This window comes from Hemicordylus capensis, chromosome 3 (assembly GCF_027244095.1).
Source record: "Hemicordylus capensis ecotype Gifberg chromosome 3, rHemCap1.1.pri, whole genome shotgun sequence".
In the NCBI taxonomy this organism is placed as follows: Eukaryota; Metazoa; Chordata; class Lepidosauria; order Squamata; family Cordylidae; genus Hemicordylus; species Hemicordylus capensis.
In genome coordinates, this window is record NC_069659.1 from 113,933,490 (window position 1) to 113,950,282 (window position 16,793).

The 16,793-nt window shown below is 44.8% G+C and overlaps 1 protein-coding gene across 8 annotated transcripts in view; it reads left to right on the forward strand.

Annotated features, from left to right (window-relative positions):
* Positions 1-16,793, forward strand: part of MAP3K15 (mitogen-activated protein kinase kinase kinase 15) — a 146,986-nt gene that overhangs the window by 129,106 nt on the left and 1,087 nt on the right. For all 8 annotated transcript variants that reach the window (XM_053312981.1, XM_053312982.1, XM_053312979.1 and 5 more), the window contains 6 exons: positions 3,632-3,817; positions 12,648-12,753; positions 14,562-14,769; positions 15,846-15,958; positions 16,525-16,622; positions 16,712-16,788. In XM_053312981.1, the coding sequence (XP_053168956.1) occupies positions 3,632-3,817; positions 12,648-12,753; positions 14,562-14,769; positions 15,846-15,958; positions 16,525-16,622; positions 16,712-16,788 (788 nt within the window). The remainder of the gene's footprint in view (positions 1-3,631; positions 3,818-12,647; positions 12,754-14,561; positions 14,770-15,845; positions 15,959-16,524; positions 16,623-16,711; positions 16,789-16,793) is intronic.

The window sequence follows — 16,793 nt, forward strand, 5'->3', positions numbered from 1 at the left end:
TTCCCTGTTCGCTGCCTGGGAAGAGGAACGGCGGCGGCAGGGCCCTTTTCGTCCGCCTACCGCCCTAAGGAGGGCCTTGCCTGTGGTAGTGGAGGTAAAGTACTCAGTGTGGGGAGGGGAGGGTAAGAGAGGAGGGGGAGGGCAAGAGGGAGAGGGGAGGGCAAGAGAGAGGGGTGGACAGGAGGATAAAAGAGAGGGGGAGGTCAAGAGTGGGGCAGGGGGGAGTGGGAGGTCAAGAGAGAGTGGGGAAGGGGGAAGTGAGGGCAAGAGGGGGGACAAGAGAGAAGGGGGCAGAGGCAGGGGCAGGGAAGTCAGGACAAAGTGGGTCAGGAGGGGGAGGGAGGGCAAGAGAATTGGGTGAAATGGGAGGGAGGGCAAGAGAGAATTGGGTGGGAGGGGAGGGATGGCAAGAGAGAGTGGGGTGGGAGGGAGGGGGAGGGGCAAGAGAAGAGGGAGGGAGGGAGGCTGGAGGGAGGGGGGAACAGCCAGCCCCAAAGAGCGCACAGATCCGGCTAGTTTGTAACTATTCCTTGAGCCTCTTTTAAAAACTCAAATGATCTGAGAACGGCTCTTAATTTTAAAACAATTGCACTGACTGCCGATATGTTTCCAGGCAAAATACGAAGTGCTGGTAATGATCTTTAAATTCCTGAATGGCTTAGGACCAGGTTACCTAGGAGAGCATCTGCTTCAGCATGATCTCCACCACACATTGAGGTCATTGAGGAAGGTCTGCCTCTGGCTGCCACCAGTAGGGGTGTGCGAACTGATCTGGTTCAAACCCCAGTTCGTCTCAAACCGGTGCAGTTTGAATGGCCAGGTTTAAACTAGACTGGCCCCCCCAAAAGGTAGGGTGGTTACCGGTACAGGTTTGAACCATACCAGCTTCAGTTTGGGTGAATACTCATAAAGGGGAATCTGATGAAGATTCCTCTTTACTAGTCAAGGTTCAGGGGGGCTTCCCTACCACTAAAGGGTGTGAGTGGGAGTCAGGGTAGGGTACTTATCTTAAACAATGAAGAGGCAGGCTACTCTGGAGGATTCCAGCTCCCCCAATCCCCACTGGCATCCTCCAGAGTAGCCCGGGGAGGCTGTGGGCCAGTTAAGGCCTTCTCCAGCCTGGTTCTGGCCTCCATGCACACGCAGAGGCCATTTTAGTGAGGTCGGTAAATGACCTTGCTTTAGTGACCTCACTTAAGTGGCCACTGTGCATGTGCAGAGGCCTGAACTGGGCTGGAGAAGGGCTTTTCTGGAGGAGGTTAGAGGGAGCCACTGCTGCTGCTGAAGATAAATACCCCTGACTCTCCTCTCACCCCCTTTAGTGGTAGGGAAGCTCCCCTGGCCCTTTACTTGTAAAGGAGAATCCTCATCGGATTCCACTTTACAAGTAGACCCCCGAACCAGTCCACAAACCGGTCCAGCGATTAAACCGAACTGGCCTGGCCAATTCCATGCACATCCCTAACCACCAGCTTGTTTGTCAGCAACTCGAGATTGGGCCTTCTTCTGGTTGCTCTTCAGAACCTCTAAATCTTTCACCTTCTTTATTGGTGATCCTGAACTGTGGAATGCACTTCCTAGAGATATTGAAGGCTAAAGAACTATACCAGCCTTTAAAGGAGCCCTAAAGACACACTCTTAAAACCTGACTTTTAATGACTTTTAAATGGTTTAATTTTAATTTTTAATGGCTTATTTATTTTGTTTTGTTTGTATTCATGTGAACCACCTAGAGCCATCTGAGTTAGGCTTATAGATAGATAGATAGATAGATAGATAGATAGATAGATAGATAGATAGATAGATAGATTTGTAATCTATCTATCTATCTACCTACCTACCTACCTACCTACCTACCTACCTACCTATCACAGAATTGGTCTGGCAATTCCGTACAGAAAGTCTAGACTGTGCACGTGGTTTCCTCATCACAAAAAAGCATCTCCAAAGCATTGCACTAGAATCTTTATTGTATATTGGCTTATTAAAACACTGAAAAAGAATTCTGTTAGATTTATACAAAAATTAACAAACAAAATCAGAATACATCAGACATGAATTCTCAAATTGCTTAATTCAAAAAAGCGTAGCCTGTGATCATATTACATATATCTCTACTTGATGTGTTTGGGCTAGTTTGAAAACAGTAGAAGCCAAATGACTTGAAATATCTTATAATATTGCCTTCTGAATGTACCTGAGGTTTAATAGCATTTCCCTGAGCAATACAGCACATTTTAAATCTATCAGTGGGCTAGTTTAGGTTATCCTTTGTCAGCCCGGCCCACCACATGCAATAAGGACATACACAAGTGTGCATATCCTTCTCCTCTCCCAGTTTTCAGGGGCACCACTTCCTAATTTTGTGGGGGCCAGTTCATCCAAACTGCTTCTCTACTCACACTAGAAATTACTAGTAAGTGCACACTGTTATTGTGTGTAGTGGCAGACAAAGTGTCATCCTCATATCTTTCCCATGGTTTTGCCTACAATATTAATTTGCCTGTTAAAGATTGAGTGGTACAATACTCCTTCACTGAAAGGCATCATCACCAGCTTGATCTACACCAAAGAAAATGAAATTTAGTGAAATGTTTTGTTTCAGTCTTGGATTACATTAATGTTGACTTTAATTCATTTTCTGCATTGTTAGCTAATTTAATGCATGTATCAAAGTACTTGTGACGTGCTTGCTAGAAACCTGCCCTTTGCTGCTCTTTCTGTGAATTGGCAAAAATTGCAAATGAATCTTCCAAAATAGTGATTAAAGGTAAAGTTGTGCTATCCAGTCAGTATCTGCTCCTGGCGACCACAGAGCCCTGTGGTTTTCTTTGGTAGAATACAGGAGGAGTTTACCATTGCCATTTCCCGCGCAGTATGAGATGATGCCTTTCACCATGTTCCTATATCACTGCTGCCCAATATTAGCAAGACTGAAAATGGCAAAATTGTGTCTGTTCTGATGTGACTTTTAGTGATATGGTTACGGCAGTCCCCTTTATCTTATTTATTTTTAATTAATTTATTAAATTTCTATACCACTTAACCAAGAGGCTCTAGGCAGTTCGCATGAATAAAAACAAGATAAACAGTTAAAAACAATAACAACAACAACAACAACAACAATAATAATAATAAAAAGTAATACCATTTAAGAGTCACTAAACACTTCGCTTTTAAAAAAAGTGTCTGGAGCTCTTTTAAAGGCTGGTAAAGATCTTAAGCCTCTAATATATCTAAGGAGTGCATTCCACAGCCCAGGAGCAACTATAGAGAAGGCCCAATTCTGAGCTGCCACCAGATAAGCTGGTGGCAGCCAGAAACGGACCTCTCTTGATGAACCTAATGAGCAGCGGGGATCATGCTGAAACAGGCACTCTCCCAGGTGACCTAGTTCTAAGCTGTTTAGGGCTTTAAAGGTACTTAGTAGCACTTTGTATTTTGCTCAGAGAAACCTATTGACAGCCAGTGCAACTGTTTTAAAACAGGCATAAAAGTCTTTCCAGTTAATGTTGTTAAAGTAATACCAAGAATTTTTGTTTGCCTGCTAAGCAAACAGGCTTTCATATCTATGGAATGTAGCATTTGCTGATCTGTGCTTTTTAAATTTTGCATATTCAACTTTTTTCAGAGTTCTGAAGAACTGCATCTTTCAGTTACTCACATCAAGCAGATAATTGGGATTTTGAGAGATTTCATACGCTCGCCTGAACATAGGGTTATGGCATCAACTATATCCAAGCTGAAAATTGACCTGGATTTTGACAGTACTTCCATCAATCAGATGCATCTAGTATTGTTTGGGTTTCAGGATGCAGTAAGTTCATCAAAAGTATAGTATTTGTGATGGGGATGTGTGGAGAAAAGTTCTGCTTTTGCAAATCATGTTCATGGATCCACTGGTCCTCTGGGTCAACCAATGTTCCCCCATCACTGTAGCCCGTGAGAGATGATGCAGTGCTCTTTCACTACATCTGCTGCTATTCAAGCAGATAATATGAAGCATCTATTATGCTGGAGGAGGGGCATGGGAGGAGAAAGGAATTGTAGACTATAATGTGGCAGCTGAACTGTTTGGCAGTCTCTAGACCTATAATTTCCATAGCATGGCAGTCAAGATGCAGGACAGAATGCACAAGGAAAGGCTCCAGTGTAATAGTATTCACTACTAATAATACATTAATATTACTACAGTGTAATAGTATTCACTACTATGGAAGGAGTCCCAATACTTATTTTCATGGGGAAAGTCTTTGGCAGAATGTGTAGCAAGCACAGTCTGTGCACACAACATGACATAAATGGACGACTCAACCCCAATTTATATTAAAAATAAATAAATCTGTAACTATGCACAGCTTTGAAAGCAGAGCCAGAAGTTCTGCTCAGCACATCACTCAGCCGCAGTTAAATCATTTTATGCTAGTAGTAAAATGTCGTCCAGAACCTACTATGTCTCTTATTCCAGCCACAGCTAAATTTTTAGTGCAGTCTTATGCCTATATTTTAAATCATTTTATACTAGTAATGTATTTTAGTGTCTTTTGTATTTCTTATTGTATTTTTAAAATCATCTTAATCTATTGTTACTTAGGTTTTAAAATGTACTTTTATGCTGGTCTGTGACCATAATAAAGATTGATTGATTGACAGTGCATCACTCACCCCCTTGTTAGCACTACTCGCAGATCTGGATCGAGATCTGTCGAGATCCATAAGTATGGGTTCCGCGCCTGCACAGGGACCACGTGGGAGCCATGCCTCCGCTTGTCGAGGCGTCCAAGCCCCGCTTCCACTCAGGTAGCGTGCTATTTAAGGGTGGGCTGGATGCCATGTTCCCCAGTTCTTTTCTGACTGCCGTTGCATTTGGACTTAGGTCTGCCGCCTCCCATTGGTAAAGTTCCTTCATGAGTTCGTCTTCAAAAATTGTATATTCAGACTGATTTTTGTGTTTGACCTTTTCTTCTGGCTGACGAACTGAGTTTGGTGCTTTGACTTGGACTGGCTGATGTGTTTTGACTGGCTTTCTGACCTATGGAACGGACCTGACTGACCGATTGCGTGCCCCATCATGGCTGAGGAGGAAAAAATCCTTCAAACGCTGTGAGAGCTGTAATGCAAAGCTCCCCTCGAAGGATCTCCATGGTTAGTGCCTGTTGTCCCTGGGGGAAGAGCACAATGTTGCTTCCTGCAAGATTTGTTTATCCTTCTTGAAACAAACCCACAAGAATAGGGCACTATGTTTACAGGCCGCCATTTACAATGAGGTTCTAAGTCCTCCGACACCTGGCGAACCACGCCCGTTGGCTGTAGTGTTGAAAACACCTCCTAAGTCAGCTTTGGCCCCTTCATTGTCGACTCCTCATAAGTCGAAGTCCACAAAGTCGACATTGACACTGTCTTCAACGTCGGCACATCTGAAATTAGAATCGTCGACGTCAACACAACAAAAGACCTCGACATCGAGACCTTCTCAGTATCGAAGTCGCCTAAGCGTCTCTCAGCATCTAAGTCACCTATGCGCCCATCATCAGCATTGAAAGCCTCGACATTGATGGGACACCACGCTTCTAAAGCTTCATCGCCTCCACTGCCGAAATGCCAGAAGTTTGTTGACCTGACTCGTACTCTGTCTCCTTCCTCGATGCAGGCTCCGCCCTTGGTGTCTTTGGTTCCTGTGTGCTTTTTCGGCATCGACATTGGTCTGACATCTTCTGACCTTCCGACCCTCAACACCGGGAGTCTCAACCTCGAGGGCTCATTCCTTGTTACCAGCCTCGACACCAATCTTGTCATCACCACCTTCGACACTGAGTGCCCAACGTACGGTTCCTCCTGCGTCATCTTTGCACACACCGGTGGTGTTGATATCGACTAGGGTATCTCCTCAATGCTGATCACCACTACCAACCTTCAACGTTGATGAAGACGAAGCTGCCGCTTCGGCAACAGCACTCGACCCATCCACAGCTCAGACCTTACTTTCTATTTTGGACTCGACGTCTAGCACACTACTGACATCCACTTTTAAGGGGGTTTTGCCTACCAACTCCAAGACAGTCACTACCATGGCCTCTACATTACCTACCTTGTCAGCTGGCCATTTCCATGATACTTCCACCTGGCACACCTGTGGGTTTTCACATATGCCCCCGATAGGTGCCTCCTCAACTGTGTCAGTGCTGGGTATTTGCTCCCCTGGTGCCCCATATTCCGATATGGCTGCCCAGCCCTGGAGGCCTTATACTCCACTCGCTCCGTCTTTGCTGCTCACTACGTTGGCTCAACTGCCTTCCAAGCCCACAGGGGTTCCGTCAGTTTCAATGGCATCACAGACCCGACCCCGATTGCTAGATCAGAAGGCCACACAGACTGTTGCGGTATTCTACAACACAGTTGGTAGCCAAACGTGTGCTACATTCCCGTCTCCATATGCTACAGTGGAAACTCAAATGACAATTCCCTCTTCCCTGGTGGCTTCAACCTCTGAACATTATGGCTCTTCCGACTTTGAGTCGGATCTGGATGATGTGGACAGTTTCGTGGACCCTCCTGCGGATATACCACCGACGTGTCCCTGAATGAGGAAATGAAGTCTTACCATAAGCACATGCGTGCCATGGCAGAGGCACCGGGCCTGGATCTACAGTCGCAGCTCTCAATGATTGATGACCCGGTCTATAACTTCATGCTCAAGACACAGTCCATTCAACCTGTAACTTTACCCATGCTCCAGGTAATCACCAGAGCTGCTAAGTGTGCATGAGAGGCACTCCACACTTCCACGCCCACTTCTAAGAAATTGGAGAGCCTGTACTGGATACAGGAAAAAGATAACACCTACTTGCTGAAACACCCAGCACCAAATTCACTAGTGGTCGACTGCACTGCTTCAAAATCAGGGGGACATTACACGACACCACCAGAGAAAGAAGAGTGAAAACTAGACTTGCTAGGTAGAAAGATTTATTCCACCTCATGTCTATCCATTAAGGTGGCAAATTATGCAGCCTGCACTGCCAAATACAGTCATAGCATATGGGGTTTACTTCAGAACAATCTTAAGACCTTGTCCCTAGAGGACTTTAAGAAGAGATATCAACAGACTCTGGAGAAATCAGCAGAACTAATGAGACAGCAATTGAGCATTGTGAAGCACCTCGCAGAGTCTGAATCCCGATCCCCGACTGCAGCCGTGACGCTTCGCCACCACGCCTGGCTGAGATCGACCACTCTCCAGTCCAACATGAAGGACAAAACTGAGGGTCTGGCCTTTGATGGAGCAGGACTCTTTAGTGAGTCTATGGACGCAACCATGGAGCAGCTCAAGAAATCTAAATTCATGGCCAAAATGTTCTCTACGCAACCCTCGACTTTAACCTATGGCTCTAAGTATCGTGCCTACTCGAATAAGCAGAGTTCTTCATTCCGGCAACAAGATCGCTGTGAGTACAGGAGGCCATATCCATCGTATATCAAACACCCTTTCCAGGGCAAGGCTAAGACCTCCAACTCACAACGCACCAAACAGCTTGAGCCTCAGGATGGCCCACTGGCACTACTTCATTCCCCATTCCTGCCTGCGGGGGCCTTAACATCTGGACTGATGCATACCATCATACTACCAACGCTGCCATGCAACAACATCAGGCTGGCACGCCATGCCCCCGCATGGCACCACATAACATCAGACTGCTGGGTTCTGAAGATCATATCTTCAGGGTATGCCATAGAGTTCAAAGAAACCCCTCAGTTCACAGGAATGAGGATCACCCCTCCATCAAATGCATTGAAGGATGAGGTGGTGGAGTTATTGGAGAAGGGTGCTATCTCCCCAGTGCCATGGGTGAGGTGGGAGGGATTCTACTCCCGCTATTTTCAAATTCCAAAGAGGGACAGAGGGATACGCCCCATCATGGATCTCTGCCTCCTGAACAAGTAAGGAAATTCAGAATGATGGCGTTGCAACAGATTCTACCACTTCTTCAGGAGGAACAATGGCTTGCGATGCTGGATCTAAAAGACACCTAATTCCACATCAGCATTTGAGAAAACCACAGGCAGTATCTCTGTTTTACCGTGGGACACCAAGTGTTCCAATACAATGTCTTGCCCTTTGGGCTGTGCACCGCCCCACGGGTTTTTTACCAAGTGTATGGTGGTAGTGATCACCCATCTGAGAACCTGGGGCATCACCATATACCCATACTTGGACGACTGGCTCCTGACATCCAAAGACAGAGAAGAGTTACTTTTGCGCATCCAGTATGTACTAACTCTTTTCCGAGAACTAGGGATCGAGGTAAACTAGAAGAAGTCGCATCTGGAGCCGATGCAGGTGACTACCTACATGGGACAGTGCTGGACTCAGTGACCCAAAGGGCATACTTGCCAGAAGGCCAATACTTGTGTATCTGAGATCTGGTTCATCTTTTCCAACAACAGCTGATACAGCCAGCACAACAGATTCAGCGCCTCCTCGGCCTAATGGCTTCCTGCAATGCTGTTCTACCCTATGCTCGACTAAAGATGCGGAAACTGCAACTTTGGCTTTTCTCAGTTTTCCGTCCCACTGTGGACAGAGGAAGCACCTAGAGCTGCCTCCACAGATTCTGAGCTCACTGTCTTGGTGGGCAAATCGCACTCACCTTCTAGTCGGAGTACCATTCCAGATTCCATCCCCCACAATTTGGGTGACTACCGATGCATCACTTCTGGGATGGGGAGCTCACTGCCAACACCACCTTGTTCAAGGTCAGTGGTCCCACAACCAGGCACAGCTGCATAGCAACTTCCTGGAATTGCTGGCTGTATTCCTGGATCTACAGGAGTTCTTACCTCTGATCCAGGGCAACGTTGTTCAGATTCAGCTGGACAATACTACGGCCCAGGCGTACATCAATCGCCAGGGCGGAAATGTATCTCGAAGCTTGTGTGCCCTAAGTGTTCAACTGTGGCACTGGTGTATCTGGCATCAGGTGTCCCCAGTAGCAATCCACATCAAGGGTCTGGAGAACGTCCTGGCCGATGATCTCAGTCGTGTATTTCTTCAGGAGTGTCAACATGAGTGGGCACTCAAGATGCAATATGTCACTCTCCTCTTCGAACTCTGGGGTTATCCAACCATAGACCTCTTCGCGACTTCCAAGAACAGGAAATGTACTCGTTTCTGTTCCAACCCCCTATCCCTGGGGGATGCTTTCCAGCTGGACTGGTCACGGGAAACTCCCTACATGTTCCTTCCACAGCCTATTATCAATTGGGTAGTCGCCTGACTTCTGACCTCACCAACATCAGGCATTCTGGTGACACCGTGGTGGCCCAGGCAGCCATGGTTTCCTCAAGTACTCAAATTATCTCGGAACCGCTTCCGTCATCTCCCTCGCACTCCAGACTTCTTGTCCCAGGATGAAGGACTCGTCCTGCACCTAGACGTACCAACTCTCCGTCTGACCACATGGCAAATTGGACATTAGACCGCATTTTGCTTAATCAATGGAAGCCTTCTACCAGGCGGAACTACTATGGAAAGTGGCTCAGGTTCAAGACTCATGCTAAAGCTCACGGTTTCCTGCCAAAATGTGCGTCCATTCAGGACATCCTCCTTTACCTCACTGCCTTGAAGACTAGAGGTTTAGCTAATGTCTCTTTGAAAGTACATCTGGCGGCCTTGTCTTCAAAGCACCCGGGCTGTGATGGCAAGACCCTGTTTTCACATCCAAAAAGTGAGGCCTTTCTCAAAGGTCTCTCAAATGTTTACCCACCCATTAGAACTCCAGTGGAACCCTGGAGCATCTCACTGGTGCTTATATTGCTTACTCAAGCTTTGTTCGAGCCTATGGCCACGGCTCCCCTAAGACTGTGTTTTCCTTGAAAACTGCATTCCTGATCACTATTACGACAGCGCGGCTAGTGAGTGAGCTCACTGCTCTGCGGATAGATCCACCTTATACAAGGTTCTATCTGGAGAAGGTCCTGATGCGTACGGACTCAAACTTCTTACCAAAGGTCATCTCTAATTTTCATCTGAATTACGACATTGTGCTCCCTACGTTCTTCAGGAGTCCTACAACCTCGTTGGAGCGCACTTGCACTTGCTAGATGTACGCAGGGCTCTCCTATTCTATCTGGTTTGGACTAGGAACTTCCGCTCATCCCACCCGCCTTTTCGTGTTCTATGAAGGCTCGACCAAAGGTTCTTGTATATCGCGACAGAGATTGTCACATTGGTTGGTTGAGCTCATCAAGCTTACCTATGACCTGCAGGGCAAGAAGCCCCCAGAAGCAATCAAAGCTCACTCCACCCGAGCCCATGCTTCCTCAGCTGCACACCTGTCAGGGGTATCTTTTGTGGACATCTGCAAAGCGGCAACATGGTCCACGGAGATGCCCTTTATCAAACATTATGCCATAGATGTGTGCTCTGCTGCGGAGGCTAATTTTGGGAGAAGCGTACTTAAAAGGGTGTTGCAATGACCACTACTGCCCCCTCCTCCTTGGGGGAGCTTGCTAGACACCCATACTTATGGATCTCGACAGATCTCAATCCAGATAAACAGGTTGCTCATCTGTAACTTATGATCTGGGAGAGATCCGTTAACATCCATAAGACCCTCCCATCCTCCCCTCTGCAGTAGTGCTCCTCTATATGTGTGCTTGTGTGCAGCCCCCTCACCACTAATGCTTCGACGCTGATGAACTCACCTTCGTACCTGGATGGTCATCCTCCTAGACAGTCGTCCAAAAACTGGGGAACATGGTGTCCAGCCCGCTCTTAAATAGCACACTACCCACGTGGGGGCGGGGCTTGGATGCCTCGACAAGCTGAGGCATGGCTGCTGCGTGGTCCCTGCGCAGGCGCAGAACCCATACTTATGGATGTAGATGGATCTCTCCCAGATCATAAGTTACAGGTGAGCAACCTGTTTTTACAGTGGTAATTGTCTGCAGAGGCAAACTCTGATCACAAGTGCTCTTACCCTTGGACTTCTGGGCCAAAGTCCAGGGCCTCCACACTCCCTGGGGTTGCCCAAATCCTCTTTAGTCTGTCCCAGGTGGTGTGGTCACCTTGCTGTGCTGCTGGCCCACTGCACTGGGCGGCTGAACGTGACCTCTACTTTAGCGACAGAGAAGGGGAAAGAAATGTGGGATGGGAATATGTTAAATTGTGTGTTGAAATGTTTCTGTGAATGCATAATTGCAGAGAATATACCTGTTTTATATTCTTAATGTTCTTGTGAGTTCAATTGCTGTTTGTGCCCTCAAGAACCCGTGTGTGTGTGTGTGTGTGTGTGTGTGTGTGTGTGTGTGTGTGTGTGTGTAGGAGGAGGATGCTTAACTTGTAGTGGGGGTGTGTGTGCTCCAAAGGCCTTTAGGCACGGGCTCCAAAATTATCTAGGTGCATTTCTGACTCTGAAACCTGGGGCAATCCATTCTGCGAATCACGGAAGCAACCGCCATCACACTTTCAGCATTACAGACAATTGCCACTACAGTATACCCATGAGCAAGGCTGGTGTGGAGGTGAGTAGCAAGCCAGGCAGGACTTCCAGCCCTACTTTCGATGCTGTACATGGTTACAGTGTGGTTTTTTAAAAAAAATCATATGAATAGGACTAGAATCATTATGCAGTTAGAAAAAAACCATATTGCAGCCGTATCCTTGCAATCTCTCTCTTTGCAGTTGCATCACAGTTTTGTGAGTCAGTGGGGGTGAAAAATAATTATTGAGATATTTCAATAGCAATTCCCATAGCCTATTTGAGTACTATTTTCAAGGTTTGAAATTCTGCCTTCCAAGCACATCAATTAAAATTTGATTATAAGCTCCTTTGACTAGTGACCTGTCTCTTCTATTTGTTATTCTGTAAAGCAGTGTATACTGATTACATTAAACATTTTGGTTCAGATAGAAATGACTTCACTTTAAAAAAAACCAACAACTTAGTCTATGGCTGACATCCTAACAAAGTGAGGATGCAGTGGGAAGCTTCTCCACTTACACAGTGCACGGGGTGTGCGTGGATTTTTGCTGATCTTCTCTGCCTTCCCAGATGATGGCCCTGAGAGTCTCCCTCCCCATGCTCTGTGGAAGTGGAGAAGCCTCTCACTGTGTTAAGAGCTGTATTTTACTGTGTTCTCACTTCATTAGGATGTAAGGCTATGTTTAGACTTAACTGTTTTTTAAAAAAATGCTGGCCAACCTAACACACAGCATTTCAGCACCAGAACACTACATGCTGGGGCTGCAGTGGACACACAGGCAGTTCTGTCACTGTTAAGAACGAGCAGTTATGCGAGGAGTGCTACCGCAATTATTCCCACTCACCGCAATGTGACAACTACAGCATCATTGCTTGTGTGACTATTCTTAACAGCATCAGGGCTGCCTCTGTGTCTGCAGCAACTCCATCATGGAGCATTCTAGTGCTGGAATGCTGGGTGTCATGTTGACCACTATTTTTCTGCATTGCAGCTCTTTTTCTGATTAGTACATATCATCTGGGTATTTGAAACCACTGTTGATCTAAGCTGCATTTGTTGATTCCAGTGGACTCTCTAATTAAACAAACCCATTTATCCATTCAGGTTCTGGATTACAAATTGTGTGGTTAATTGAAGTTAGATTGTTTTTCTTCTTCTTATAGGTCAATAAAGTACTAAGAAATCATTTAATCAGGCCTCATTGGATGTTTGCAATGGATAATATAATACGACGAGCGGTTCAAGCTGCTGTCACTATTCTTATTCCAGGTAGGCGAAAGCCAAGTCTGTACATTAAATAAGATATGCATAGACCCAGTAATACTAATTTCAAAACTGTGGGATGAGACATACTAGTGTACCTTAACAGGACCGCGCTATGTGAAAGAAATTGATTAAGTAATCAAAGGTATGCTGAAGAATCCACCCACAAAGAAGGATGTTTTGCTGTATGCAAAAGTAACTCTTCTGGCATTACCTTTTTCCATTCAGTCTCCACTATGACACTTATATTGAATTTCTGCAACTGGATCCATTACTCCATACTCTGAAGAACACAGCCAAACAATGTCTTATGCATTAATTAATTAATTAATTTTAAATGGTTAAAAATTTTTTTATTTGTTTTTATATTGTTTTTAGAACTGTTTTAAATGGTATGTGTTTTTAGGTCTTTTTAAATTTGTTGTACACCACCTAGAGCCTTTGGATGGGGTGGTTTATAAATGGAATGAATGATTGAATGTAGGAAGTAGGCTTCTCTGACAGCAGGTAGTCTTTCTTATTGGCCACTCTAAAATAAACCTTTTGAGTTTAAGAATGCAGTATATGTCCGATTCAGAAAAAAGGATGGCCCAGCGAGGGAGTTGGACAGACAACATCGACTATTACATTGTATTCCTGCTTTGAACTGCTACCCATATGGATATAAAGAAAGGGACTGGATGGTGGAAGCTACCCTCAATTTGGCACCAGTGTGAAACTGGGCTAGCCTACTTTCATTCATGTTAGAACCCAATCCATAATCCTGAGAGATTATGTTTATGTTAAACGTAAACATAAATTATGTTTAACACTTGTTAAACACACAAGTATGTTAAATCATACCAATCTCTGGAATAATGAAAAAAAATATTTCAGGTGCCCGGATGTGTGGTGTGTCCTGCCAATTGACTAGTCATATGAATTTGAAACTTGATAACTTTGCCAGTTGGTTGGCTTGCTTATTTTAACTCTGTAGGTGTTCTAGCACACAGATGTATTTAGAGTTTGCTGTAAATTGTGTAATCATGTGTGCATTGAATACTGAAGTGTATTTTCAGACCAGCCTGTCTCTTCCACTCAATTCATATGGCTATAACAATGGCTCTTAGAGCAAAACTATATGTGACAGGAAGTAGTAGTAATCTGATATCCCAACACTTTTATTGTTCATTTAAAGATGCTGCATAAGAAATATGCCCTCACCGCTTGTGGAGAAGTTTTCACTGCAACTGCAGGCACTGCAGAAAAAGCTTGTTTTCAGGTTATTGAACTAGATTCAGCAGATGTTAAGAAATTTAAGCTAAAAAAACCAACTATGGCACTTGTGCATTTTCAGTTGTGATCTCAACAGCCACAGTTCAAGAATTTATGGTCCTCTGTGAATGTAATAGTAGCTATACTTCTCCTTGGAAGTATTTCCCAATACCTTCACAAAGCAAGTTCTGATTGTTCTGAACACTAAATCTAGGTGAATGTATGCTTCATGTTTGTGAATATCAGTCTAAGCAGAGATATACCTGCTAACAATGCACACTTATTATTATTGCTGCTGCTTTTTAACAAGGTAGCACCCTTTTGTTGCAATATAGCCTCCATTTAATGTGATCAATTTAGTCACTTTTAAAGAACTCTGTAGGCACCTGTCATTTTTTAAATGAACCTAAGCATTTTTCAGGAAACAGGCCTCCTGTGAAGATTAACTCCACACACCCACACCCACACCCACTCTCTCTCTCTTCTTGAATGGGTACTATACACATGGGAAAACCAAGAAAGTTAGGATTTCTCCTTGCGATTCTTTTTGGTTTGTGCAGAACTTCGAACTCACTTTGAACCAGCATCAGAGACTGAAGGAGTAGATAAAGATGCAGATGAAGTGGAGGATGATTACCACCAAGCAGAACAAAAAAGACATGAGGAGCCAGTTACCACATCTGGAGTATGCATGCTCACTTCAGTGTCTGCTGACACCCAGCAGCAACTTAGCCTACAGCTAAGCAGACTTAAGCAGGAAACTAACAGGTAAATTACTATCCTGAATATATATTACAGGGTAATATTAAATAGGGGTCAGGAAGAGCTCAAATATTGACTGATAATTTTTGATCAAATTTAACACATTGAAACAGATTTGTCTTTCAGTTTGGTCTTATGTCTTATCACACTGAGGCTCTAGTCTTTCTCGCTCTTTATAGGGTATAGAAACATATGATTTCTCTCCACACTTTTCAGTTGAAGAGTTTTTGCATGTTTCCCTGGACACTGACTTTTTCTGGGGCTTTGAATGTTTATGATAGATCTAGAACCTACCTGTGAAAATGGCACATTTCCATCTTATGTGGTTTGTTCTGGGAGTTTCATGTCAGCCTGTGAGTGAGGCCCAAGCAGCTTTCTATTACAGATAGATGCTCCTTAACAATAAGCTCATTCTTCTAATTTAACAACTTTCCTGAGCACATGTACTGTGCTTAAGCTGCCTCTAAAGGAAACCAAGTGAGTCTCTGCATATGTGCAGCTCTAGCTCCTCAGAAGCAGCTGCCATATACAGGCCTGTACTAAAGCAACTAGCCACCTAATGGCACAGGGGGGAAGTAACTTGCCTAGGGAGCAAGAGGTTCCTGGTTTGAATCCCCACTAGTGTGTTTCCCAGACTATGGGAAACACCTATATCAGGCAGCAGCAATATAGGAAGATGCTGAAAGGCATCATCTCATACTGCACGGGAGATGGCAATGGGAAACCCCTCCTGTATTCTACCAAAGGCAACCACAGGGCTCTGTGGACGCCAGGAGTTGACACCGACGCAACAGCACAACTTTACTTTACTAAAGTGGCTCTCATTCTTTCAATTCTTCAATTTTTTTAAAGGAGAGCCAAGAGACATTTTGCACAAGGCTCCAAAATGGCCTTTCCCCTTGCTTTCTCTGTGCTGTTTTCATAGGACCTCTTGGTTTAAGTTGATGTAAAAATGGAAATCAAACAAGATTTACTAAAACGTGTTTTGCAGAACTAGGATTCCTGACAAATAAAAAGTGTACTACTGTTTTTATATTAACTTCCCCCCATTAAAATACTCATGTCAGAAATCTGACCCTTAGGTTACTGGAAAGTCTGGTACAGAGAGAGAGGGAATATCAGACACTTCTGCGGCAAACCCTAGAGCAAAAAACACAGGATTTGCATCTTCTTCAGCTACAGTTGAAAACTATTGGTAGGTACAGGAATGCAAGTTACTGTCACTCATCCTGCCAGCCGGCAGGGTCTCAGCAGGGACAGCTGGGTTCCCCGGTTTTGGGCCAGAGAGGACTGATGCACAAGTAGCACCAACCCAAGCCAATGAAGAAATCACCAGGAACCATGGGGCTGGGCAAGAGCCCAATAATAAAGGTTCTGGGGAGTGGAGGGGCAGTGCAGCTACAGGATGCCTGGCCTGAGACTCTGTATTTCAGGAAGGTCAGGGTGGTGATAAGGGTAGTTTGGAGCCAGACGGTGCCTCGTTCTCTAGAAAGGGACCAGGTGCCAAGAGAGAAACTGCAAAGTAGAGGAGCAAGGTCAAGTGAACCTGCTCCTCCCATAATTCTGAGGCCCAACCCAAAGGACTCTAGCAGGCTGCGACCTGGCTGACCACCCACCTCTCCACAGGGACTGCATGCTCACTTGTGGTCATATTAATAGTAATATGTTTTGGCTACCTTTAAAAAAAATCAAGCCCTAAGACAAAGCTGATTTTAAAAAAAATTAGTATATGTTTAGTAAATACACATTTCTATTTTTCAGAAATTCAACCATCTCCATCGGCTCTTCAGCCCACTGTAGACCAAGATCTTATCACCTGGTTGCAACAGCAAAGCGCTGATTCAGATACAATTGACAGGGTAATATTAAATAGAGGTCAGGGAGAGTTCCAATATTGACTGATAATTGTTGATCAAATTTAACATATTGAAACTTATTTGTCTTTCAGTTTGTTCAAGAGGATTATACACTTAGTGATATTCTCTACAATATCACTAAAGATGACTTGCGATTTCTTAGACTCCGGTAAG